The sequence below is a fragment of the Plectropomus leopardus genome, chromosome 2 (assembly GCF_026936395.1).
Source record: "Plectropomus leopardus strain MGB_pleo_1.0 chromosome 2, ASM2693639v1, whole genome shotgun sequence".
Taxonomy (NCBI): Eukaryota; Metazoa; Chordata; class Actinopteri; order Perciformes; family Serranidae; genus Plectropomus; species Plectropomus leopardus.
Genome location: NC_142177.1, coordinates 10,390,160 through 10,417,713, shown reverse-complemented (window position 1 = coordinate 10,417,713; position 27,554 = coordinate 10,390,160). Strand labels below are relative to the sequence as shown.

At 37.8% G+C, this 27,554-nt stretch overlaps 2 protein-coding genes across 2 annotated transcripts; both read right to left on the bottom strand.

Annotated features, from left to right (window-relative positions):
- Positions 1-617: 617 nt before the first annotated feature.
- Positions 618-11,478, bottom strand: mmp19 (matrix metallopeptidase 19). The gene is made up of 10 exons (XM_088084537.1): positions 9,959-11,478; positions 6,940-7,192; positions 6,694-6,779; positions 6,390-6,520; positions 4,827-5,039; positions 4,488-4,733; positions 4,087-4,212; positions 3,116-3,280; positions 2,894-3,021; positions 618-1,431 (listed from the first exon to the last, which is right to left on the bottom strand). The coding sequence occupies exons 2-10, from the start codon at positions 7,030-7,032 to the stop codon at positions 1,201-1,203; spliced, it is 1,419 nt and encodes a 472-aa protein (XP_087940663.1). The 5' UTR covers positions 7,033-7,192; positions 9,959-11,478; the 3' UTR covers positions 618-1,200.
- A 147-nt stretch (positions 11,479-11,625) lies between these two features.
- On the bottom strand, positions 11,626-23,393 carry suox (sulfite oxidase). The gene is made up of 5 exons (XM_042507316.2): positions 23,247-23,393; positions 19,478-19,548; positions 18,976-19,147; positions 16,306-16,578; positions 11,626-14,351 (listed from the first exon to the last, which is right to left on the bottom strand). The coding sequence occupies exons 2-5, from the start codon at positions 19,534-19,536 to the stop codon at positions 13,128-13,130; spliced, it is 1,728 nt and encodes a 575-aa protein (XP_042363250.2). The 5' UTR covers positions 19,537-19,548; positions 23,247-23,393; the 3' UTR covers positions 11,626-13,127.
- Between the last annotated feature and the right edge of the window lie 4,161 nt (positions 23,394-27,554).

Sequence of the window (27,554 nt, the reverse complement as noted above, 5' to 3'; positions counted from 1 at the left end):
TGTTTATCAGTAACATGTATTTTTTTGGATGGAGTTTGGTAAGAGAGTAAATTATGACTTGCAGGTGGATACATGGAGTATGACAAAGTGAAGCAAAATAAAATAATGCAAATAAAACTGTTTCCTGTCAGAATAAGTGAAGTGTTTAGACTGTTGTGTATGCCTGTGAAATGAACATTTTTATTATTTAAATTAAAATGACCACAGTAGGGTTGAAAAAGGGACATGTTGATTGAATTTTGAAGGGGAAATGTATTTGTTATCTGAATGTGTACATACCTGTGGATATAAATTTCAATGTAAATAAATGTGTTTGATAGCAAACCAGTTTTTACTCGTTGATTGAGTCAGATCAATTGTACTGTTTGTCTCTTTGGCCTCTTAGCAACACTGGCAGCATTACTCACCAGATTTTTCATGGGCAATAAAGAGGTCATGGGGAGGATTTCCTACTCTGCAATGGGTTGGGGTTGCCATGGTCCCTCCAGCGTTTTTTCTGACAACACTGTGAGGGACAGACTGGCCTTTCATCATATTCAATATTAAATATTTTTCTATTTTGTGGGAAAGTTGAATCATTTTTCTGGTGACAGGGAACTGCAATCTGGGAGAAAGCAGACATTACATCTTGTTTATTTGTAGAAAAAGTTACATTTTCACTTGAAAAAAAAACAGGACACAGTCATGTGAAATAATTTCTCACAGACCTGTGTGACTCATGAGATAATGGAAGTGTTTAGAAACATTTAAGAGCACCGAACATGCTATAAAAAGTGTTGCACAATTGGTTAAACAAAACGTCTAAACAGAAAGTGCTCACTCCCATCATCATATTACATCTTACTGAAAGTATCAAGACACATAATCCAACACATATGTTTGAGAGAAAAACAGAAGGCCTCCCTTATTTCACCCTGAGATCACACAAAAGCTTACATAATTCTGGCAGTCACAAAAACACACATTTGTGCTCAAGAAGTAAGCCTCACAAAAAAATCAGCCTGTTGCTGAGAAGAGGAGTAGCTTGGTTTGAAATCAAATCCAGTGAAATAAAATAATTTCCCACACTATTTTTTATGGATGATAATTCACAATCAATCACTGTTGTTGAGGTTGCCTGGTTGTAAATGCCTCTGAAGTAAAACTAGCAATCCCCTGCTGTAGACCTCTTGATTCATGCTGCCCCCTAATGGCGGACCCTTAGCATCGCATCCAGCGCTCCTTCTTACTCAGTGGGTACCCTCTATCAACCCTCAACATCTCATTCACACGCCAGTAATCATCTCCCTTAAAAAAGAAGAGCTTGCCATTGGTCCAGGTGAAGGCTGCATCCGGACTGGAGGGCACTCCGGAGAAGAGCATAGAGAGAGGTTTGGGGTATGCACTTAAGTCAGTGTACTTCAGCTCATCCCACTGCCAGTGGTCCGAACCCTACACAGGCCAAAAGCACAGAGATAAAAAATAAAAAAATAATAATAATAAAAAATATAAATAAAATCAAACTGAGGATCTCTGTAAGAAGAATGATAAACAAGGATGCACTTACATGTTTAAAGGGACAGTTGAACCCCAGATTAAACACATAAATTTTCCTCTTACCTGTAGTGCTATTCATCAATCTAGATTATTTGGATCTAAATTGCTGAATGTTGGAGATAGTATAGTATATCAAAACATTATAGTATAGTTTGTTGAAAAAAAACTCAGAAGAAATGTTATAGTATACTATGTCAAAATGGCATAGTAGTGTCATAAAAACATCTTAAAGAATTTCATAGTAAAGGATGTCGAAAAAAAAATGAAAAATGGCATAGTATAGGAAGTTGAAAACATGCTAAAAATAATGCCAGAATAGGATGTCGAGAAAAACACCATTAAAAATGTTATAGTACAGCATGTCAGAAATTATGTTAAAAAGTGACATAACATCATATGTAAACAAAATATGATGAAAAAGTTGTAGGATAGTTTGTTGAAAAAGAATGTCATAGTATAGTATGTCAAAAGAAAATTATTAAAATTGTCATTGAAAAGTATTTCAAACTTCATAGTCATGGTATAGTATGTAAATAAAACATCATCAAAAATGTCATAGTATAGCATGTCGAAAGCATAATAAAAAATAACATAATATATATATAGTATATTGAAAAAAAGATGATCAAAATGGCATGGTATAGTATGTTGTCAAAAGATTATAAAAAAATGTCAAAATATAGAATGTTGAAAAAATCATGTAAAAGCTGTCATAGTATAGTATATCTAAAAAAATTCAAATGTCTTGTCTAGTATGTGGAGAAAACATAATAAAAAATGTCATATTATACTATGTAAAAAAGAAATACTGAAAATGTCTGAGTATACATTTTTTTAAAAATTAAAATTTGTGAAAAACAAACATATTTTAGTGTGTCAAAAAACTGAAATAAAGTTATAGTGTTTTGTGATGAAAATGTGTATGAATATGTGCCATATTACAAGTATATTGGAAAAAAAACATCATAAGATTGTCATAGTATAGTATGTTGAAAAACATAATTACAAAATGTCATAGTATGCTATGTCATTACAATCATAAAAATATATTACGGTGTAGTATGTTGAAAAAAAACATAAAATATTGTCAAAGTATAGTAAGTTGCAAAACATAGCATAAAAATATCAAAAAGCATGTCATAGTATAGTATGTCAGAAAAAAGTCATTAGAATGCCATCATTACGTATTTTGACAAAAAAAATATCATACCACACTATGTCAAAAAACATCAGAAAAATGTAATAGTATAGTATGTCATAAACATATCATAAAAAATATAGTATAAATAAATCTAAAAATATGTCTTTTAGATTCTGAGATGAACTGTCCCTTTAAATGCTGTCAATGCTTTCGTACCTTGATAAAGATCAGCTTCTTGTTTTTCTCCAGGTACACGGCTGCATCAATATTAGTAGGAATCCGTTTGACCTCTTTGGGGTAGCCGTAGTCCAGCATGAACATGGTGTACTTCCACACTTTATTGCCTGTGACCAGAATAAATATTCACACATTTAAATTCTGGAATCACAGCTGGAGAACAGATGAAGAACACGCAACAGGAGTTTTGTGTAACTGTACCTTTAAAAAAGTAAGTCTTGTTGGTTCTTTGAGAGTGCACAGCAGCATTCAGGTTTCCAGGGAGACCCCTCCACAACCTGTCAATTCTCACTGGTGGGTTGTGTCCCAGGTCAGAGATGGTCCAGACATAATCACCACTGAAAGCAAAAGTTTTCCTCCATGGACCTGTTTAAACATACAGTGAAATACTAAGTCTTTGTGACATATTGTGCTGTTCTGCTGTTTTACTAAAAAAGCCTGTGTATGATAATGGTACAGCAGAAATATCGACATGATATACATAAGATATACATAATTACCTTGACATCACTCATACAGGAGGTAGACAATAAACTTGCACATTGTTTTTATACTTTATATTGTGAATTTCTGCACATTCCCATAATTTTGCATATTTCTGCACAAACTACAACTTCTGAAAACTGCACAGCTACATATATATATATATATATAGCTGTGCAGTTTTCAGAAGTTATAGTATATATATATATATATATATATATATATATAAAACTTTATTCTACTCTACATTAATATATTGTTATATAATTTAGATTTCTTGATTTTCGCCACACTTTCTTTCATTTTTAGTTTCATTTTCTCTCACTATGTTTATGTTATGCACAAACACACAAAAGCAAACTCCTTGTATGTAAAAAAATATCTGTCAGTACAGCAGCTTCTGATTGTCATTCTGAACAATTAATTACAAAAATGTGTTATCTCAGAATGTAACCCCGGACAAATGAACAAGGTTTGATTTTTTTCATTGATGGGCCTGTTGTCTCATGTTCCTTTAAAAACTTGGAAAATGTTTGGAACTTTAATGCAGCTCACGAAAGCTAATTTGAGTTTACATTATTTGATCTATTCCATGTAAATTCGGTGTGTTGTGGTCTTGCAGAAAGTCAGGCCAAAAAGCACACAGTTGAGGCTTCTCCTGTAATTACTGAAGCAATAGCTAATCTTACCCAACATGATGGCATCCAGTCTGGCAGTGCAGGGGTCAGGGATGATCTCAGTTTCATGGCTGCTTTCTGTGGGAAGCAGACTGCCTGCGGGTGTTGGACTGGCTAAAGTGCTGGTAACGCGTTTGCCTATAAGACAGAGACGTTTTAGGATTAATACATGATTTCCTTATCTTGACATTATAAAACCACTTGAATACTGTTTTTTATGGCATGCAGGTACACTTTAAATAGTCAGACTTTTACATGAATCAGATACCTAGTGAATCAAAGAGTGAAAAAATCTGAAGTCAAGAAATCACGTGAAGCGTCAGGTCAAGTCACAGGTACTGATCGCTGCAAATTCACAAACACTGATGCAGTATACAGCTCTGATCTAGTCCAATGGGCCCTCTTGCACTCACCATATAATGCCTGGATGCCTCTGATATCATCTGTGTGCAGCCTGAAGTTGGCATTGTAACCAGCGTAGACTGGAGCCATCAGTGAGCTTCTGTGCTGAGAGTGGCCCAGGCCCAGGGCGTGGCCAATTTCATGGGCAGCCACAATACGCAGATTAGTGCCATAATATGATCCCTCGGTCCAGAACTCATCCTCATCAAAATGGACAATACCAGACTCTGGTGACTCAGCATGGGCGAGTACATGACCTGCATGTGGTACAAATACACAATTTGAGTTACTGTTTCAGGGGACAGTAGGCCTAATACATTTATCTATTTAAATTTTTTTTAAAAACTGACCACGGCCATCAAATGGATGGGCGCAGTAGCCATCTTTCTTATGGAAGGAGATCTTTATGTCTGCTCTGCCATAGTCGACCTCTCTGAAGGTCAATGCAGCCACATCACTCCAGTACTGGAAGGCAGAGCGGATAGCCATCTTGACCTGTGCCTTCTTCATGTCAGGTGTGTAGTTGTAAATGCGGTAGGTCAGACTCCTCTTTCTCCACCAGCCTGTAAGAGAAGAGCCCTTTTTATCTGAGTCACCATGACAAAACTATCAAAGTCCCACAAACTTCCTAGCTGTTTTTGTTTTTTAATCATCACACTGCAATGATCACATGCAACAACCCATAATACTCCAAGTGCACTTTAAAGGAATATTTCACCCCCCATATGATTGTTTGTATATCAACCACTCACTCCATGTTATGTTGAATTAGTGAAGAAAACTTTTTTTTTTTTTGCATGTCTTTGAAGAACAAAGAATCCAAAAACTGAGAAAATTCTTTATCAAAATATTCATTCACAAACTTTTAAAACTCCTGCAGTGTAATCCAAGTCTCATTTATGCAGTCGTACGCTCAGGACATCCGAAACAGACAGCCCTTTCTGATGAAGAACTGAACTGAAAATGAAACTTAACTATGCTCTGTGTAATGCCAGACTCCACTGACAAAAATTGTAATTTTACCTGACTGAACACAGGAGTTGCTGGTCTACCACTGCTTTGATCAGTCAGTTTGTTTGTGTTATTGTGTGACTTTGGCATTTTAAAAGGTTAGTTTGGATTCACCAAAGTCACACAATAACACAAACAAACTATGTATCGAGGTGGTGGTAGACCAGCAGCTTCAGTGTTCAGTGAGGTAAAATTACCACTTTTGTCAGTGGAGTCTGGCTCTGGAGAGAGTATTGGTAAGTTACACTTACAGTTCAGTTCTAGGTTGAGAGGGGCTGTCTGTTTGGGAAGTACTGAGCATAGACTGCATAAATGAGACTTGAACTATATTGCATAAGTTGTGGTAGAATTTGCAAACAGATACAATTAATATCATTTTGCTTTTGTTTAATGAGGCCCCCATTTATTTCAATTCAAGAATTTTCTCCATTTTAGATTATTTGTTCACTGGAGGCATGCTAAAAGGCCTTCCTCACAAATTTAATGCAAAATGTGGCAAGTAACTAAACAAATGGTCATTTCTTTCTTAAAGTAAGGATCTTAATACTACTACTTAAGTTGAGTTTAAACGCTTGCTTTCATTTCTTTACCAGTATTTTTACTAGAGTGGGAAATTTTCCATAGTCATTCTTATATAGCTTAGGTGATAAAAGTTGCTGTCTTTAGAGATCTGACGATTTTTCTCCACAGCTTTCTAAAGGTCTGAAATTGATCAGATATAAGCTGGTTACTGATTCAGACTGCGCCAATTTTGGACAATATGCCTCACAATTGTCAAAGTTACAACTACAAACAACATTTAACAACTTTTAACATTCAAATGCCAGAGAAATGCAAAACAAAAATAGAAATAAACAACTTGGTGACAGTTTTGTAGAAAAGACAAAATGACACTGACTCACCCATCACTCTGTATTTGTGATGCTTCTTGTTGAAGGGGTCCTCCAAGCCACAGCGCGGCTGTCTCATTACTTCCAGAGTAGGTTCATCCAATTCTCCAGTGGGTAGCAAATCATTCGCCCTCTGGAAAACCCTGGAAACAAGATCAAACATCTGCAAACTGACGGCTGCTCACATCCTCCTCAGCTGTATCTGAGACTATCAGTCCAACTGCAACTCATTCAGATTAAACATGTGTTATGACATTGATTCATTGTTTGTAGCTGCCTGTGTTTCCACTTTAAAAAGGGTGCTGCTCTGTGTTACCTGAGGGCTTCCATGATCTCCTCCAGGTTATGAGGGTCCTGAGGATCAGCTGGTTCATTCAGGTAACCATACTGCTTCAAATAGGCCTGTGGATGCAGAGGCAGACATACAGCTCTCATATGCTTAAAATAATACTGTACACTTTTGTATTATGCCTATACATACAATATATAAACTTTCTGCTGAGATAAGTCAGATTTTGAATGTATATTTTAAAAAAAGTCACAACTCAAACTATTATCATACCTTTGCTTCCTCTAATTCTGTCCATTGCACCGCAGCACAACTAGCTCCCCCGAGCTTTAGCAGCAGCAGCAGCAGCAGCCATGTGTAGTGCATAGTCAAGTTTTCCTCTGTCCCAAATAATCCGAGGCTGAGAGCCTGAGGAGTGCTCAGTGGAGTCCCACAGCAGACTGTGTTTGTTCTCTAAAGCGCTCCAGCAGTTTTTAAACTCAGCCCGGCGCATGAGTCAGCCCTGTGTGGCTATGATGATCCATCTCTGAAGAATGAGGATTACAAGAGCAGCCAGTTGACCTCCAGCCAACGTGTCTGCTGTGAAATTGTACAGCTGTTGAGAGAGGATGCAGAGCTGCAACAGTGGTCTGCACACTCAACCTGTTTATAGGGTCAAACTACCGTTTGACTCTCTGTAAAGAGGTCAGTCGCCCTGAACGAAGCTATCACTACAACACAATACATCCTCGGGGTAAAGGGCCATTTGTTGTTTCCCTAGTGGTAACACACACTGTCCTACAGGTGTAGGTGTATCACAGTTTAATTATGGGCCTAAGCCACAAACAGTGCCTTGCCCTCCATTTCCACATTGTTGTTGTCCCCACACATATCCCATCTGAGACAAATATTTATGTTTATTACTCAATAACAAACGGATCCATCATTGACACATTCATGCTGACATGTAACAAAGGATAGATCAGATATAGGTGTGGTGTTATTACATGTTGTAAACGCTATATTTTATTTTGCGTAAAACCAATCTTAAGGGGTTTGAGGCACAAATTTGAGTTTCAAATGCTAATTGTCAGCCCACCAACAAACACCGGTTTGTAATGTCACTTCCTAATTATTTGACGAGTACTTTAGTAGACTAACACCAGGCAACAACTACATCTAAGCTATAAATGTTTGTGGTACTACCTTTACTATATAAAACACTGATAAGAGTAGCAAGCCTGGACACGTGCAAGTGTTTAAACTTGGCTTGTGTGTTTTTACGTTATTATAAATCAGAGATCTAATCAAAGTCTGCAGAAAGATATATTCTGTCTGGCTGAGATTTAAATAACATGCATAATAAGTCCACTCTGCATTGGATGTGTTTCCCCTTATTAAACAAAAATTAGTTTTCATATCCGTGACGTTATCTATCTATCGTTTGAATCTGATATTTTAGGGAAGTGCACAGACATCGCCCGCCTCAGTGAAAAAGTGACAAACTTTGCACAGATATAAGTAAGTATAGTCAATGTTGGACATTTCAGCAGACATAAACATAAGACATCACTTTGTATTCGTGAAGTAGGAATTTAGGTGAAATCTTTGAGTTATACATGGAAATTCATATAATTGTGGTGACAGAAATTCGAAGTTTTGTGCTACACATTTATGTTTCTTTTTGATTCCAAAAATTTTGGAAAGAAGCTGCGGGTTTATATATAATTATCACATCTGATAATTATAATTATTAATTTGGGTTGTCATGTAAAAAAACATTTTTACACAATTACGTCAGAGAGGAAATGAGTTACGTATATGAGGAACTTTCGTCATCAGGGATTTTTGCTCTTAATTCTGTTTAAGCCGACAAGGCTAAATTTAATTTCTGCTTGAAGTAGTGTCATATTTTGTGGTAAATTTAGATGACTGGGCAGCTGTGTAGATTTAATACAATTCTTTTTTTAAACTCAAAGAAACATTAACATCTCCATTTGTGGATGACTGAAGGTTGAAATTGTTCTTAAAGACTGCCACACTGTGAAGACCTAAAACTTCATTGGGACATTTGTAACATATGTTTACCAAACTTGGATGACAACAGACTGTTTCGTGTGGAGCTGGTATAAATGTTAAAGTAGCATTTTCCAAAAGAGCAGCTGGTTTCAAGATGTGAGTGCATGGTGGACGGTTGGCATCATACAGCCTCAGACTCAAACCTGAGGAAACGCTACGGGTTTGTCTTTGTGTGCCAGCAGTAGAACTTAAATCAAACATTTCCAGCAATAAAGAGAAATAACCTTTTCATATTCAGTCTCTAATACAGGCACCAAACTCCTGACAGGCTGTAGATAAATTCCTCGCTACATTAGGTGTTGTTAAGCCCTGTGATTTATATGCAAATTAGCATTAAATTAGAAATTATTCATACTGACAATTAAGTTTGGATTTTTTTTTTTATTCCTTTGCTAATTTTCGCAGTCTACATGCTTCACATTCCTCACTATAACACAACTTACCACACAACTGTTTCATGCGCTGGTTTGCATTTACCACTAATGTGACACAACTCTGTCTGCTGACCTAGAGAGGAATAAAACTAAGAGTCAGCTTCACCTGTTTCCTATCTACTGTATATACCATTGTTGTGACAGAAATAATATTACAGACAAGAAAGAAAAGAGGAACTGAAAAAAGGAACTAGCTATGAGTGGGAGTAGAGTGAGAGCTTATGGGGGGAGGTCTGATACATACACTAGTTGTCTGTATCCAAAACATTACACAGCAACAGTATACTGTATCTGTTCAATTCAACCAAGGGGGTAAATGAAGCATGTAGAACATTTGGTCCAAATGATCCAGTTCGATACCACAAATATTTAATGTCTCATCTCCTACTAAAGTCTATTTGTCTTTTATTTTTTGTCTGACTTTGCTTTCCTTTGTTTTCTGTAATCTCTTTGACTCAGACTTTGTGAGTAGAGCATGGTTGCACTCCTCCGCACACATACTCATATCAGCAAAGAGCTAACTGAATACATCACTTCTCGCAGTTTGGGTCGACTGCAGAATCATATAAATGTGTTTTCTTCATCTGTTTCACGTAATTCTGCTTACCCCAATTGTAGTCATTTCTGACTCAGAGACAGATCAGAGTGGGATGTTAGAACAAACACGACTGCCAAACAAGTCCCCCACCAGGTCAATAGCCTCAGGATACTAATAAAAAAAATGAATCCCATGGCGTTTATTGTGCACGGAAAACCCCCGGAATATATCTTGGTTTAACATATTAAATCCAGTCACTTACAGTCAGGGAAACAACATGCAGGAGACATCTTTATCTGCTTAATCCTGTTCGGAACACATCTCTCTCGTCACCGTGACAACATCAAGGCTATTCAAATTTCTGCAGATTAAACTACGTATTTGACCCATTTTTCTATTGCATTCTTTGATATCGTCAATCGCTCTTGGTCCTGACACGACACCTCATCTCTGACATCAATGTGTCCTCCCTTCCTTCCTCCTGCTCACCTTCCTGTCAGCTGCAACATCTTTTTTTTTTTTTTTAGAGGGCTATCTGAGTCACTTCATATCCTGTTTCCTCTGTTTCCATATTTAGGAATCACTAAGTAAAAGCAGCAGGAGATGTACATGAAAGCCTTCAGACAAGTTTTACAATTTGAAAAAACTTGAACCAAAACTTTGGTAACAACACGTACAACATTTTGTTTTCTGCACCATTAATCAAAATATGGTGAGACATGTTTGATCTTAAATCTTAAAGCTGTCCTCAACAAATAACTGCATCCTGATGTTGTTAACCATATCTCACATATCTCCACAGTAAACAAAGAAACCAAAATATCAAAACATCCATTTACAAACTCTCATACAACTTGTGCAGTACCATGAAAATCGACAGTTATCATACCGTGTAGATTTACTATGGTATTGAAAAAACTGCAACTGGATGGAGAATTCCCCCCTTTATTTTACCTGTCTTTAAAAAAGGATTATTACACATAATTCCATTAAAAAAGATGTTTCAGTTACAGTAATAAAATGTTTGGTCAACTAATCTAAAACCTTTATGCTGTTAGTGTCATTGTAACTGATGATAATAATAATTCTTTAATACTGCAATACCATGAAACCGCGTTTTTTTCGGATGGTTATCGTACTATGAAAATCTTACACTCTTGCACCCTAAATCCAAGTCTCTCTCTTATTCAGTCATATGCTCAGTGTTTCCCAAACAAATGCTTTTCTTTTTTTAAAAAAGATTTAAGACAAAAAAGAAAAGAAAAGAAAGAAAAGATTTGTTTATGCGACTTTTCCCTTTGTTGACAGGACAACTATAGACTGACAGGAAATGGGGGAAGAGAAAGGGGGTGCAGGGATGACACGCAGCAAAGGGCCACAGGCTGGAATTGAACCCAGGCCACTGCAAAGGCCTCAGCACATGGGGCGCACACTCTTCCAGGTGAGCTCGAGGTCGCCCCACAAATGCATTTTCACTAAAAACTAGCGTGCTACTCGTCCATGTAAGTCTAAGTTTATGCTAAAGTTTTTTGGATAGTAAGGTTTTGGTGAAAAAATATTTGTGTAGGAAGGGTACACAATTTGATAAATGAAACACTGCACGAGTAGTCTGAAACTTTGTAAACTGTCATTGGTGCAGTTAAAAATATGTTAAATTGTTAATGTTTATGCATTTTCTCATTACTCTTGAAGAAAAGTAATCCGATTAAATGAATTTGTCTTAAATGTAAAAGCTGTAGTTTGCAGGTTAATACATTTAATCACAGTGAGTGGAAAATTGTAAGCTCTGCAAAACTGAGAAGCACATCCCACTGTGCTGATATTTTTAGCAAATGTCTTAAAATAATAAGAACTGACTTCATTTCCTCTATGTTGTACATTTTTTTTGGCACTGTTTTTGGCACGAAGCAGACTGTAAGTATATCAGTGTAAAATAAGAGCTCTTTATTTGTCAACATGGACAATATAGCACTTACTACACAAAACACGATGTCGTCAAAACGGCTGTCAAGAAGTACCCAGACCTCTGCAGTATGCTGCGGTGTCGTGGTATAAACACGACTGAACCTCAAATAGATCTCCACAGTAAGGTGTGATTCTTTGAACCAAGTTTGAAACAGAGCGCAGCTCCACAAACCGAGTGAAAGGGTCACAGTTCACCTCTGATTTTCAGAGTGAAAACAAGCATTTATGATCTGACAGCTGCTCCCGCTCATATTCTTTTGCACTTTCCAGTGTGTAAGATTTAAAAGGATATTGGCAGAAATCATAAGTATGTTTTCTTTAGTATAAAATCATCTGAAAATAAGAATTGTTGTGCCTTCGTTACATTATAATGAGCTGGTTAAAACGACATAGGGAACGGGTCCTTGTTTATAGAGACTGCCATGTTGCACTGCCATGTTTCTACAGTAGCCTAGAAAGGACAAACCAAACACTGGCTCTAGATAGCAACATTTACATTTTCGTGTCAGCCATTGTAGTGAGCAGCAACTCAGTTGTGAAACTGTAACATGAAACTGTAAGGGTTTAAATCACCACAGCAATTTGTCCTGGAGAGGAAGAAACCTTGGGGGATCATTTGTCTCTCTATAAAAACCTCCTGAACATCTGGATTACGAAAATAACGCAAGCACACATGAGCAGGTGCTGGGCAAGCGGCACATCTCCGACAATCTGAGCAGCATCTGAGAAACGCAGAAATTAACATTGAAACATGAAACTGCTTTATTAAGGGTTTTTACCGGTTTTAATCAACGGATCCAGTTGTTTTGCAGAGGAAGAGATGTCTGAAGATAATTTGACTTCCGTTTAAAACCTTAACGAGAACTTTTAGATGGTTGCAAAGTGCAATCCTAACGGCTAGATTTAGCTCAACCCCCCCCCAAATCTGACACAATGTTCCTTTAAAGCAATGACAATGTAGTAAACCTAAAAATCCTCTACATTCTAGATATAAGAATATTATTTAAAATAAGGTTTTTAAATTAGGATTGCGTGTTAATCGCACAATTAATCCGACTCTTTTAATACACTGTGCGTACATCTTGAACAATAAGTATGTCAATAGTGATTACAAAAATAAATCTTTTCTACAAGTCAGAGACTCAAAATTAACGGAATCACGTGATCACTTAAGTATCTCCTGACCCATCACGAGATATAACTGAACATGTTTTGGTCATTAACAGCCTTTAGCTTTGTTCTATATGCAGTGCTGAAAATCCTTCAAATCTCACAGACAGCATGATTGCATAAATATTTCAAAACTGTGCATCAAAAACTCCAGCTGTATTTTCTATGAGACTGTTTTTTCCTCCGTCACTTTTCCTGCTGCGTCTTAGTGACAGATTTTAAAACTATGTCCACTCTCAGACGACTCTTTCAAGCATAAACCTTTTGGATTTTGGGTGTGGATCAAACCACTGAGTCTATTCCTCGCTCTCGTCCTCTCTGATCTTCACCTTCACTCGGTGCCAGGCGTTACTCAGCACGCCCCTCAGATTCCAGATGGGAGGAACTGTGTCCGGCTGCATGTTGTAACTGTTGTCAACCGCCTTGCAGACTATCTCCAGCTCCTGAGCCTCTGCGGGAAGCGGAGCTGTTACCTCCCACAGCTTCCAGGCCCAGGCTCGTCCCGGTGGTGGCGAGGGTTTGGGTGCTTGTCCCTTATCGCTGCTCCTCAGGTTGGCCACCTGCCATGTCTTTCCTCCATCCAGAGAAACATCAACACGCACCACCTCTCTGCCCCCTCCACTCCAGGCGTAACCCTTCACCGTCACCTCTTCCATACTGCGATCCACCACCGCACCGTCTGCTGGTGTGGTGATGGCTGACTGGATGGGCAGCTCTTGGATGGCCGGAGCAGACTTGAAGTCCACCGTGTCCCAGTCTGTCCCGGGGGAGAATCCCTTGTAGTCGTTCTGCTGCCAGTGGCTGCTGCTTTCTTCTGCGCTCACTATGATCTTCCCCAGCCATTTAACATTGCGTGCACCTACTGTGCCTGGAACCACGACACGGACAGGGTAGCCATGGTCAGCAGGAAGATCCTCGCCGTTCATTTCATAAGCCAACAGCACATCGCCTTCCTCGCTAACTGCTTTGTTTAGCGGGATGGAAGCACCGTAAGTCGTCCCCGTCACGTCTTTATCCAGTCCTTCAAACTGAACGTGGAGAGCCCACTTGGCCACATCTGGCTCGTAACCGGCAGCCAGCAGCACATCCCTGAGCCTCGCTCCACTCCATGTAGCGTTACTGATGGCAGCGATGCCCCAGTTCAGTCCTTTCACCTGTTTCACCTTATTCATCTCAGAGCGGCGGTTGCCAGCACACTGCAGCGTAGCGGTGATGGTGTGTTTGGGGAATCGAGACTTTAACTCTTCTAAAGAGAGCGTCAGCACTCCTCCAGGTAGCCCCTCCACATGCAGCTGATATGTGGCCGGGTCCACCAGAGGAACCGGCAGGTGGTTTCTTTTGAAGAAGATGGCAGAGGGGGTGATGTAGCTGTCAGAGAGGATTTCAGGAGGCGGCTCAGCATTGAAAGGCTTGAGGTTGTTGATGCGCAGGATGGGGTGACGCTCGGGGTCAGAAGAGTAGGGGTCAGATGACTGAACAGTCTGCTGCTTCTTCTGGTCTTCTGCACTCAGCACACCAACCTTGTATTAACCATAGACACAAGATTTATTAGACTCCCTCAGACTGAATGCCAACGATATTTTTAGCTGCTCTTCTGTTCTGTTTTTCTAAAATGAAAATCAAAGCAGAAGAAAGACAAAGAACTGTGTGTGTTCACAAGGAAACTCCACAAGAAAAACAAAGTGTTTTCCTCAGTGGCCACTGGAGGGAGTGCCAGTATTTTGCCTACAGATGTTTCTCAGTATACAGAAGGCAGTAGACCTTTTCACATACGTCTTCAGAGACTGAGTGCAAGACAGACAAAATAGATGACAAGTTCATTTAAGGATAAATTCAACTGACATTATTCTATTTCTCAAAGACAGAGCAACATTTTTAATGTATTTGTATACTAAATACATACTGGAGGGGGTGTTGTAATGTGTACTGCGACTGAAAAGTACTGTAGTGAACACAGCACTTCAGCAAATACACTAGATCACAGTTGAAGCAGAAACTCTGCCTGTAAACTGTGATGGATTCTCACGAGCGACAAACTGGGCAAGAATTTTAAAGATCTCCTTTTTTCTCTTGCAGGCAAGTTTAGAGGCTTTAAACTCCATTATTTCTATTATTTTTCCCATTCAGAGGTGTAACTCAGAATTTTGCAAGGTCATTGTTAGAATTCAAACATAGATCAATGATGGCTGACACTTTTACTTAAAGGGCTATTTGATGATTTTTCAACCTGGACCCTACTTGTTCATGTTTTTGTGTCTAAGTGACTAATGAGAAGAACAAGTTTTTAAATTGGTCGAGTACTGAGCAAGAGGGCAGCAGCCATGAAATAGACTGCAATGTAACCACTTGGGGCATGTGCCCCTTTGCCCACTTAAAATGTTTTTTTTTTTGCCACTGACAGGCTCAGACTGTTATTCTTAGTGTCTGACAACATTATGAAAAGGATCCCTACAGAACTCGACCTCTTTGAGGTTTTTGGGGGAGGATTTTTAAGATTATTTTTTTGGCTTTTTTGCATTTACTGATAATAGGACAGCGATAGTATGAAAGGGGGAGAGAGAGGGGATGATGTGCAGCAAAGGGCCGAGGCTGGAACTGAACTCGCAGCTGCTACGGCGAGGACATATCCTCGGTACATAGAGCGCCTGCTCTACCACCTAAGCCACCGGGCTCCCCGACCTCTTTGTTAAAAAGTAAAATTCTTTTTGTTAAACCAGACACGGCCCCAAAATTGCCATTGCAAAACCCACCAGCGTGTATAGAGCCATCATATTTTCAAATCTAACTGGATTAATTTCCACCACACCAGAGCTGGAACAGCAGAGAGACGAACGAAGACGGCTTTTTTTCAATTTTATTTTGTTTCTGTCAACTTTGAATGCAAGTGTGCTTTTACCATGACTTAAACAAAAAGTCTATCTGTGGAGGGATCCTTTATATAATGTCGTCAACACTCAAACTAACAACCTAAAAACAACCTTTCTTTGGCTAAGGGTACACATATGCCCCGAGTGATTACTTTGAAGCTTGTAGCATGGCCGCTATATGCAGCACTCTTGCTCAGTTGTTGTCTCAATTAGTCACTTAGACACACAATCATGGGAAAACAGAGTCCAGGTTGAAAAATACCAACATGACCCTTTAAGGTCCGCAGAATATTTCAGCTACACACTGACCTTTAAACACTGGCTACAGTGTTTGGTGCTCATGGCCAATGCTTGTCTCAACTTTGCGTTGAACGCCCCGTTTGATGGAAAATCTGATGAAACAGCTTTTTCCTCCAAAGTGCTCCATTGCTGATGTTTTATCCATAGTTGACTGGTTTCATAGTAAATAATATGTCTTTTACTTCTCACTGCACCTGTATTTTTTTATCATACCTATCTTTTCAGAGCGCTGTGTGTCAGACACAGCTCGTCCTTACATTTGCTGCCATTGAGGTAAATCATCAACAGAAACCGAGAATCAGCCCACCTTATACTCTGAGAGCATTTCCAGCACATGTTCCTGGTTGTGCACAGCGTACAGCGCCCAGAAAGGTTCAAGGGCTCCACCTGCCGCCAGCAAGATTTTATCCCCGCCAGGATGCATGGCCACAAAATTAGTGATGTCATAGACGCTGCCTTTGTAAGTGACCCACACGCCATCTTCCAGAGAGCGGTGACTGGTGACTTCCTCCTGGCTGAAGACCGGAAGAGTGGAGGTCTTCTCTATGGTCTGCACTCGACTGGTGTCTTCCTGCTCAGCCTGCACCGGAGACAAGAGAGGAGGTCTCAATTTAGTGATCCATCAAAAAGGATGTTTAAAAGAGAAGAGGTGAGGAAACCAGGTATTCACTCTGGAAGACAGTTTGAAACCTTGAAACAGCGTTCCTGCAGCTTAAGGCAAGTCATATTTAAGGCTTTTTTAAGACTTTTTATATGCCACTTGGGCTGAAGTTTAAGACCAAATTTCTAATGACTAAAATTGAAGTACAGTGTTATTTTGCCAAAATGTTTATTATATAAAACATGACATTTTTGTACAGTGAAAAAAACAAGATTATCCAGCCCAAATATTGACAAAAACAACCCTTTTAAGAGTGGAACACACGGAAGACAATGGACATATTTTATATATTAAATATTACCATAATGTGTCTTTTTAGATTACCAACAGAAGCAGGAAATATCTGGCATTTCTGGTCAGAATCTAATGCTTGGATTCCCAGCATGATGCTTTTAAGAAGAGGAATTTATTTAATTATTTAAAAAAAAAAATAAAAGATGCTACCAATATTTTTTGAGATTTTACGATGAAGCGTCCGAAAAAAACAATTTATAAAATCCTACATCCCATGTCTGATCATTTTAAAGACTTCTGAACTATAAGGTCATTTTAATATTAATTAAGGCATTATTTTAATAAATGTCCATAAATTAATTCACGGCCTTTTAAGACTTTTTAAGGATCTGCAGGAACCCTGCTAAAAAGAGTAGGTTGCAGAAATATAACACGCTTAGTGCAACTGTTAATGGAAAGTAATTTGGATTTTTAGGTGATCAGTTTGTAACTATAATTATTTGTCACTATTAGGCCTCCGGTTTTATGTGGGGAAAGTGGCTGTAACAGCAGAGGCAGTGTGTGCTCTCATGTTTGCACATGCTGACATCACTCGGCTGGACGTGTTGACCCTGATGTGGGAACGCTAAAAATATCTTTCATAGCTCTCCCCGTCTGCATAGAACACTAAGTCACTGTTGAGTAGCTTCAGTAAAGCATACTTTAATATATGGTATGGTAAATTAAAATTAAGATAAATGAGGATTAATTCAGAGGGTGCATAAAGTTAACTGTTGCTACAAAGTTTGTTTTATTTTGAGTCTGCAGGCCTTCTCATTGATAGACCTGCATAATATCAATATTTACAACACAGCCCTGTAATAGAACATATTCTCTGCCACTTTCATGCAGAAAAATATGGCAATCAAAAACAAATTTTGCTTTCAAGATAAAAGTTCCAGCCTTTCCGCCCATACTGCCACACCAAAGTGCTGCATCAGGCCTTTGTCTTAATTGTGCAAACACCACATGTTGGTCAACCATGTGGCTTTTGTTTGTCAAGAAGGAGCAGTGCAAAAAAGCTCCCGAGCTGTTTTAAATTCTTTGAATTCCCCCTTCCTTGCAGAGGATTGAGACAAAACACAGTAAAAAAAAAAGTTTGCTTTTAACGGATGCAAATACATGACTTATTTACTGACAAATATAGCTATTACTACCACAATTACAACAATAAAAGCAGCTCCTAAGTCTTTAAACAGACATTTTGCAGCATCACTCTGTTAATTATTCGCAAAACTATACAGGAGTGCTGCACTGCCTCTTGGACTGGTTAATGTTTTCTCAGTGTAAATGTAATGTATATTCAAACATAATGTATGTTTATAACTGTTTCAGTAGATGAAAAACATTTTTTATAAGAAATGTATTTATCTATCATTTTGTGGTGCAACTAACAGTTATATTTTGGCATTTACATTTAAAATACACAACACAAAAAAAAGACTTTGCTGCATCTGTAGTCCATGGTTTGGTGGAGTAGATGCCATAATGCTTCAGTGTGAACCTCTCTCTTTCCTCTGAAGTGATTAGGCAATCTGATCAAGTCAAGATGTGTTCACATGTTGAGTCACATACGATGTGGGAGTGAAAACTGACAAATGAGCTGACATTGCAAGGCAACAGATGATACAGGCCACTGCCCTCACTGTGACTAGAGATGTACCATAAAAGGGTGCTTCTGAAAATGTTATGTTCTTGAACTGTTTAAATTGGCCAAAATTGTTTTACAATTAGGATTGTACCATACACCTCTATTTTGAGAAACAGACCTTACAGAAAAAAAAAAAAAAAATTAAAGTGTAGTGCGGCTATATCTCATTTAAATTAATTTACTGATTACTGTTTTATTAATGGTTTAGTTTTGTAGGTGTGAAGAAAATAAAATGTCAAATGCACGTCACAACTTATCACAATGAAAGTCACGTCTTTGTGTCGTTTAGTAGGACAACAGTTAAGAAACGTGTTAAATTGGGTAATTTAGCCTTGGCTCAACATAAGTAAATTAAACATTGACTCTTTTTACAGATCTTATCTCCTCCTAACCTTGTGATGATGGAGGCCATAAGCCACGACAGCCCCGGTACCAGCCAGCAGTCCTGCCAGAGCATGTCTCCAGCTGGGACCATGGGCACGCTGGTACGATCTCTGGTCCTCCCTGCTGCTGCTGCTCCAGAGACGAGCTGCACACGATGCCACACCAGGTGCCACTTGATGCCTATGAAATGAAAATAATGGAAATGTATAGATCAAGCCAAGATTATAAGGTCTTGAATACAACTGTTCGTTCAAGGATAACTATTCAACTGTGGTGTATTCACAAAATGTAAAATGAAAGGATAAGAAGGGGATGAAAAGCACTAACGTTTTGCAAATATGTGAGACAAAAAGTTGGAAAATCAAATTAATTTGCTTTGAATTGGCTGTTTGACTATCCTTCAATAAACTGAGACCTTTGACTGGGTGGAGCGCACATCACACAAAACTGCTCTTTCAGCGCAGGCCAAGGAAATGTTCAATACAATACCTGTTTGTTACAGTGCTGTACCTTTTAGTGTTGACGGGGCCAAATCGAGTCAGGCTGCGGCAGCGTCTGAGAAGCAGCATTGCACTGATGTTCTGGGAAGAAATTGAGATGAGAAATAAAGTAAAGAAAAGAGAGAAAGAAAGCATCTTCCAAATATTTTCTATGAATAAGTCCAGAATATGCCAGTGTTTTATTTTCCAGCATTGTCATGCATTTCGGAAAGGCATCAATTTTATTTCATGCTCTCTAAGGATTAACACATGCCAGCTATTGCACCTTGACTACAATTTCTGACAGTGTTGCTATTATATGGCCGCCAACTGACCCACATCAAATGATGTGATGCCCCCACAGCACCAAAAAAAAATCTCCAAATTTGTCTCGACATTTGTGTATGTGTAAACAATCAGTGACGGCAAAGCAGTAGACAAATCACCACACTCCTCAACATTTGCAGATTAATGCCACTGCAGAAGTGAGGCAAAACAATCACATGTAAAAGAAAATTAAGCAGCCTGCCTGAGTTGTAACTGATGTCGTGTCTGTACTTCCAGCTCTTGGAGCAAAAACACTTCAAAGACTTTTCAGCCGATAGGGAACATGCTGGTGTAGGTCAAACAAATCCAACCTTCACAGCAAAAACAATTACTGGCATTTGGCTGGCAGCTTGGTCTTCCTATCCAGATTACTAAACATAACTGTCCCAGGCTTCAGCAGCTTCATAGACTTATGACTAGAACTGCAATGATGAACTGATTAGCTGTCAACTCTTAAATCAGGCGTGTCTAAATTAAATGTTTCTGGACAGGGGCCAGATTCGATATTGTGTAAATACCTTGGGGTCAGATGCTTCTCACATCATATGGTTTGTTTTTTTTTTGTTTGTTTTTTTTTTTTAAATCACATACAAATGAAATTTCCCACCGATCCTAAAAGCGGCAGCCCTCACTGTTGATTTTAAGCTTCTTTGCAGTGCCATGTCTACTAAGCTGCAGGAACTTTATGGTACTATATGGTTGTTTATTGCCCGCACAGTAGCTTTGCCTACATAGTTCCTTCTTGGTTCATGTCTACAAACTGTATGAATGTCCTGTTATTGTGAGGTTAATGGAAAATCAACGCAAAGTGATCTTGCTTGATTAACGAATATTGTGTTAATCATATAATACATCTTGAGAGACAAACCAAAGGTCTTTTAAAATCAGTCTAAGGGCCACAATTGGGCCCTGAGACAGACTTTGACATGTCTGAAATTAATACACCAATTTCTTATATAATCATCGTATATAATCAACTCAATCAATCAATCAATTTTTTTTTTTAAAAATTTTTAAATATTTTTTAAAAAGTCAAATTCTCTGATTCGAGCATCTTAAATGTTATTCTTTTTTTAAAAAATTATTTTCTCTTCTATGACAGTAAACTGAGTATCTTTGAGTTGTGGACAAAACTGTAGACACTCATCAGCATATTTCTCAGTTTTCTGACAGACCAAACAACTAAAAATATTCATCTAGAAAATAATCAACGGATGAAAATGAAAACAATCTTTACATGTACCCCTATTTATATCAATGGACCTTTAAGTGTTTACTTATTGAGTTACAATACATCATAGATCTGCTTGCAAAGACGTGTACAGTCCCCCTGAACACAGGCTCTGTCACTGCTGTTAGGACACAGTGGGTGTAACATAGTTGGGTTGCTGAAACAGAAAACATGCTGCTGTGTGCAGGGAAATCTCCTTGAAGGCAATGTACAGTCTAAAATGTAGACTTTTTTTACAGCATAGATCACCAAACCTGCTCTCTCTTAACAGCCAACATGTGTTTTTTGTTAAAATGACCAACTAAACCTTTAACCCTTCAACTCCTACTGAACTGACCAACCAGCAGTTACCTTAACCTACAAACCGAGCCAACCGGCTGAAGGGGAGTGAGAGGAAGGCCGGAGCCTCAGTTCACTTTCTCTAATCACAGAAATGTGAGTAGATGTGTAACTCTGTTAGTAAATGTTTACACACTGACACTTTGTCCCACATATAATTAAGAAACTAACTGAGACATAATGACTTAAACCATTTCATTGGAGGACTACGTCTTTTTCTGTTGACAATATAGGAAGAAAGTTACGACTCCAGCCTGAATCTAGGGACTGTGGCAAAATATCTCGCAGCTTTGGAAAACATCCTCTGGTAGAGCTGCTTTACAAGAAACGATCTGTGGCTGACTAACTGGAACTATGAGTGGAACTATACTATACGTCATTGCAGCATCCACCAAAAATTAGAAGCACCAACATGTGTTGTAATATGGGTGGTGGTGAGCAGCAAAAGCATTAGGTCAAAAAAGCATGACAGATAGCATGTGGCGGAGCTCTGCCTTATCAATCAATTACATTTGTCTTATCACTGTCAACAGGGGCCATTAAGATTACTGGGGTTATCTCCTCTTAGCTTCTCAAACTGCTACTTGAACTCCCTAAAGTTTAGACAGTGAAAGGGACACGTGTTACTTTTCTTAGGGTTTACCTACCTACCCTCAGTAGGGAAAAAACTAAAACTGAGGATTTAAAAAATGTAAATAGAGTGAATTGTGACTGTAATTGTGTTTACAATTACAATTATGTTACAACTGAACACATTCAACCATATAAAAATATGTACTTAAGTAATATAAATTTGTATATTTACAGTTAATTCAATTGGATATTTGATTTATTTAATAGGGGGAAGAAATCCAGCACTAAATAGTTTAAAAATATAAGAAACTAAATAAAATTATATATATATATATATATATATATATATATATATATATATATATATATATATATAATGAAACTGTAAAATATAGAAATATACAAATCTTGTTGCACACTAAGTGGTAATCTGACTCATGTTGTAGCATTTACCTTAATTTTGTTTAACTAATTCAATCAGGAATTTTATAAATATGAGATGTCCACCCTGTGGTTGGTGATGCAAACTATGTGGGTACAACCAATAATAGAGCAAAGCAAACCAAAATAAATAAAAGAAATGAAAAAAAAAACATATGAAAACTTTGTAAACAAAGAAATAAAGACGAATAAAATCTATGTCTATTGTTGCAACACTCATCTGTGAAGCACTATATGTAAAATTATTACACAAATAAAACTATTTTACACGCTCCCAGGTATTGAAAAACTGAAGGCTCTCCCTGAACTGCAGGTTTCTGTACTGTGTACATGGTGTTGGACGTATATCTGACATACTTGGAGTCAAAAAGTCACTTAAATTACTCTTTTCACAACTAACCTTAAAAATTAAACCGTCAACATTGTATTGTGATGTTTGCAGAGTATTTTGGCAAATTCTGCAACACATTTGATGCAACATTAAACTCTTTATATCCTCTGGTTAACTTTAGCAGTGTGCCCCAGTTAGATTAGCCTTGTAGGAGTACTAAAAATCTTGTCTTTTTTCACACAGACACACACTTCTTGTTAGCTAAATTCACAACGAGGACAGCGCCGGGTAAATATATTTCAGAGTCACTGCAAACTAAAGACCTTAAATAACGAAAGATAAAGTATAGCGTTAGCTAGCAACGTTAAAACGTGGCATTTTAGCGCTTTATCATCACCACCATCCTCATCCTCATGGCTAACTTAGCTAACATTCAGCAACACTGGTAACCAGCATGTCTTCACCCACTCATTCAGAAACGTTCATAAATCAGACGCAGTAGATAAAAGGTAAATGTTAGCTTCTGTTTGTTAATATTAACAAAACCAAACTACTCACTTGTGTTGTGTCAGTCGGCTGCTTGTACTCAGGTACTGTGCCCGGTAACTACGTTGCACAGCGGCTGTGAAACATTACACAAACATGACCGAGAGGCGTTCAAGACAACTCGACGTGCGGTAACTCTGAGACTCTGCAGAGCAGCAGAGGCGATTTAATCAGCCTGCTCACAATAATACTAATAATACCAATAATACTAATAATACTAATAATACTAATACTCGATGATGAGTTTTGCTGCGACTCAGAAGAAGAATCGGTTAATATGGATGGACTTTGGTTCCTGGAAAATCTATCTGATAAATTAAACTACTACTACTGCAAATTATTAATCAGTTGTTAATTATTATCAAGATCTATAGCTGCATTACATTGTCTATAAATAGCAATCAAAGTCCTTTCTACTGGCCAAGTATTTTTTCTACACATAGCAATTTGACTTTGTTTTTCTTTTTTTTTTTTTTTTGCTCTCAGTGCACATATACATCATACACATAATTAGACATTGGCTGCAGCTAATACGAAGAACAACAAAGCTGAACAAGAAAAAACAATAAACATTTGACTTGTATGTACAGACATAAATGTAAAATGTAAAAAAAAGTATCTAGCCTATTTCTAGGCCTACAATGTAAAAACATCCTCAAAACTGCACATGTGCCATTTCAAGTTTCGTAATTTTATTTATTTATTTATTTATTTTGATCTATTTGGGAATTTCTACTAATCAAAAGATGCACAGCACATTTTTGCCCAGGTTTTCCCTGCAGGTTAACACAGACGTGCTTCAACTCTGATTTTTCTAACCTCTCTGAGGGGACCCTGAATGCACCCGAGTTTACATGGTAAACATGCAGAGGGGAAGTTTGAATAAAACACAACATGGTGAATGCATGATAAAAAAAAAAAACATTGACAGGAGGCAGAGTAAATAAGATGGTGTTTATGTGGAGTAGATCACACCATTCTCCACGGGCAAAAGAGCTTTACTCAGTCCCGGAGGAGGAGGATATGCTTTATGTTTACAAGAAAGACTTGTGGTATAATTTTAACTCTATTAAATAAACTATTGTTGAATTTTGAGGAAAAAAATACATACAAAAAAAAATTGTTAATGCCGAAATTAAGGACATATGTGTATATAAAACAGAATTTCAGCCCTGAACCATATGTAAAATCTCGTTTTCTAAGATGTTCAGTTGCACAACAGAGCTGGCATTCTCCCTCTGGCCATTGAGGCTGGGATATTCAACATTATTCAGGAGGAAAAGACAATGTGTGACTGGTGTTATTTGGGTAATGTGGAAAGTGAGTCCCATTTCCTTTTATGCTGCACAAACTTTGATGACATAAGAGAGTTAACGTTCCATAAAATGGCTCGACTGAACTCTGATGTACTCGGTGCACAGGCGACCAAAAGCTATTTGTTTAATTTAAATGAGTTGAATAAAGTTTGCCCATTTTCTTGCAAAAGCCTTGAAAAGAAGGCAAGATAGATTGTTTAATTAGTGCTTATTCTGATTTTCAGTGCTACACAGTAAACGTCTGAGTGACACTGTTAAACTCATTGATGATCTGATTATGTAGGTTATTTTTATTCCATCACTCTTTTCTTTCTGTCTTTTTTTAATGTTGTATAAAAATATGTATGCTGGACTTTGGTTGTGGTGGTCTTGTAAGCCTATGTGGGCTGGGCATAAGTTTGCATGACACAATAGTAATAAAAACAATCATAAATTAATTAATTGTGTAAACATACAGTGGCTTAGCATTAATATCTGGGCTGGACAGCGTGGTGTAGAGAGCATAACCTTCTTTCACCTGAGGGTCTGCATGACAGACAAATCAGACAACCAGATCAGACAGACCACTAAATGCACAAATGCAAGAGCAGCAGTCATGAACATTTGGCTTGTGAGGGCAACTTTTGGCGTCGACTTCCAAGAAAAGTACCCCAGCACCCCCCACCCCCCTTCCCCTTTGGGATTTATTTCATTGGTTGAAGTCAAAGTAAAACCTCTGTGCTCTTGCTGCCTGGCATCCTTTATCGGGGGAGTCAATGAGGAAGTCTTTATCAGCACAGTTTATTGTTTCAGTGAACTGCAGGTGTGTACTGTAGATAGGTGGGTGAAAATATTACAATTTCACCAGAGATACTGCATGTCGCACCGTTTAGGGCAATGCAAATGTGAAAAGGTGTAAAAAGAAAAAAGAAAAAAAAGGTTTCACAACAATAAATTCTGCAGCAACAAAAAATAACTGGTGTTCCTCGTATAAAAATAATGCACACAACAATAATAATGACCTAACTTTAACTCTTGTGATATAACAATAAAGTTGTCATTACAGCTTTTTAATTGTGCTTTAGGAAGAAATTAAAGAATACGATCATTTGAGACTAATGATTGATAAAGTCTATGTCTTACACTGTATCTAAAAATTAAAAACCAAATTGTTTTCTCTTTTCCTGGCATCACCACGTGTATATTTAATCTCTCTTTTGCTTTCCTGAAGAGAGCAAGTATTCAAATCTTGTTTCCAGTGGTATTTTCATGAGAAGCTCAGTATCCTCTTGCCCCATTTCTACCATTTAATGATTTTCTCTCACATGTCATAAAGTAAGCCAACTTGGTCACAAGTATAAAACAGGTAGCTGCTGCTGCTCTTGGTGGGTTTTTTGTTTTGGATTTTGGTTGTTGTTTTTTTAAAAAACAGAGATATGCTTTCTTTTTATTTCAAACAAGTACTGCAGTATTTATTAAGATAAAGCTATAGTGCTTCACTTTATATTCTTTTTTTTCAGTTCAGCATTTCTTTAAGCATTTCCTGCTACTAAAATGAAATGACACATCTTTGCAGAGCAGAAAGTCACAAAAGACGTGTTTTTTTGGATTGGACCGCTGCTGTGTCAAATGTGGCTGAGGTTCATCTGTTTCTCTTGTTTAAACTTCACTTGTGTGAGCTTTGCCATGTTTGTCTAAGCCAAAACATAACCTGTGGTACATGCCGTGCTAGGTTTGAGTTTCTATGGCAACAACACATTTACTGGACGTGCACTGTCTGTGTTTTGTTGACAATATTTCCAACACCCTCCGTAGATTTTTTACACATGGTCTCAGTTATCCAGCTCATTTATAGGGGTGTTTAATGTCCTTATTGCCCTCCGACATCTTCATGTTAGTGAAGTACACTTTGTGAAATGAACCAGAACATCCTGTTGCTCAGCAAAACATTTTACAGATAAAACACACACCTCTTTAACGTTTCCACATACAGAGATTAGGCCACCGTCAGAGTTTTCACACACCTTAAATAAATATTTGTCCAAGAAAAATGGTATGCGGTTGGGTGCAGTCTAATCTTAATGTCATACAGATTTTTGTCAGGGCGTTCCACTGAGGTGAAAACGTAAGTGTAAAGCTTTATTTCTTTTATGATGATGCTGCACCCACATGTAGCTGTTGCATGTTATTGTTGTTGTAATGCATTGAACCGAGACAAACAGAAGGCAGTCTTATTGAAACCATGTTAAATTTGGTTCTGTTAAACTGTAGACAAACCTGGTCACTTATACACTCGCTGCATTACCTAGCACTAGCAGTACCAGTCGGCAAAGTGTCCATAATCAACACCTGTTTTTTTTTTAATAGAGTGCAATAAAGTTTTACTTATGTACAAATAAGTTCTGGCATAGCAGACAAAATCCAAAATAAACATACATTTGGGTGTTTACCTTCATTAACTCCCCATCCTCAGCTTGTTAAGAAAGCAGCCTATGGACACTAACCTTTTCTAGTTTAGTAAAATCTTTTCATAATAATGTAAAACAGCTGTGTTATCAATGTTTTCTAGGTGTGACTGTATGCAAAGTCTGAGAGCCTTAAGCTGATTTTACTGATATCAGGATCCAAATACACATTCAGTTTCAAATAGGAGGACAACAGGAGCACTAATGGTGTCCCTCAAACCACCGGTGCTCATGGAAGGGAATATTAAAAAAAAGGGCAGGAACTTGTAACCCAAAAAACTAAAATATATTTTTAATGTCTACAGCCCTATCAATTAAAGGCCTTTTACATACACTCAGTTTCACTTTTATTATTCTATTGCTCGGTGATAAATGTGAGTCATCCAAGAATTGAATTAGTTCCCTATTTTAAGTCTATAAAGCATCACTCGCTGATGCTCTGAGGCATATTGTTCAAATTTGCTTTTCCGTAACAATTTTTCTGATTTCCAAAAGATCAAACATGTTAGTGAAATAATATAATATATGGACACATTTTATAGCATATAAAAAAATCTTAT

Excerpts from the sequence above, each read along its gene's own strand:
- mmp19 (XM_088084537.1), bottom strand. The coding sequence starts at position 7,032 with ATGCACTACACATGGCTGCTGCTGCTGCTGCTGCTAAAGCTCGGGGGA. Across the intron at positions 5,040-6,389 it reads TCACAAATACAGAGTGATGG|GCTGGTGGAGAAAGAGGAGT; the intron begins GTGAGTCAGTGT and ends CTTCTCTTACAG. Across the intron at positions 4,213-4,487 it reads AGGCATCCAGGCATTATATG|GCAAACGCGTTACCAGCACT; the intron begins GTGAGTGCAAGA and ends TCTGTCTTATAG.
- suox (XM_042507316.2), bottom strand. The coding sequence starts at position 19,536 with ATGCTGCTTCTCAGACGCTGCCGCAGCCTGACTCGATTTGGCCCCGTC. Across the intron at positions 19,148-19,477 it reads GGCCCCGTCAACACTAAAAG|GCATCAAGTGGCACCTGGTG; the intron begins GTACAGCACTGT and ends TTCATTTCATAG. Across the intron at positions 16,579-18,975 it reads ATGGCCTCCATCATCACAAG|GCTGAGCAGGAAGACACCAG; the intron begins GTTAGGAGGAGA and ends TCTCCGGTGCAG.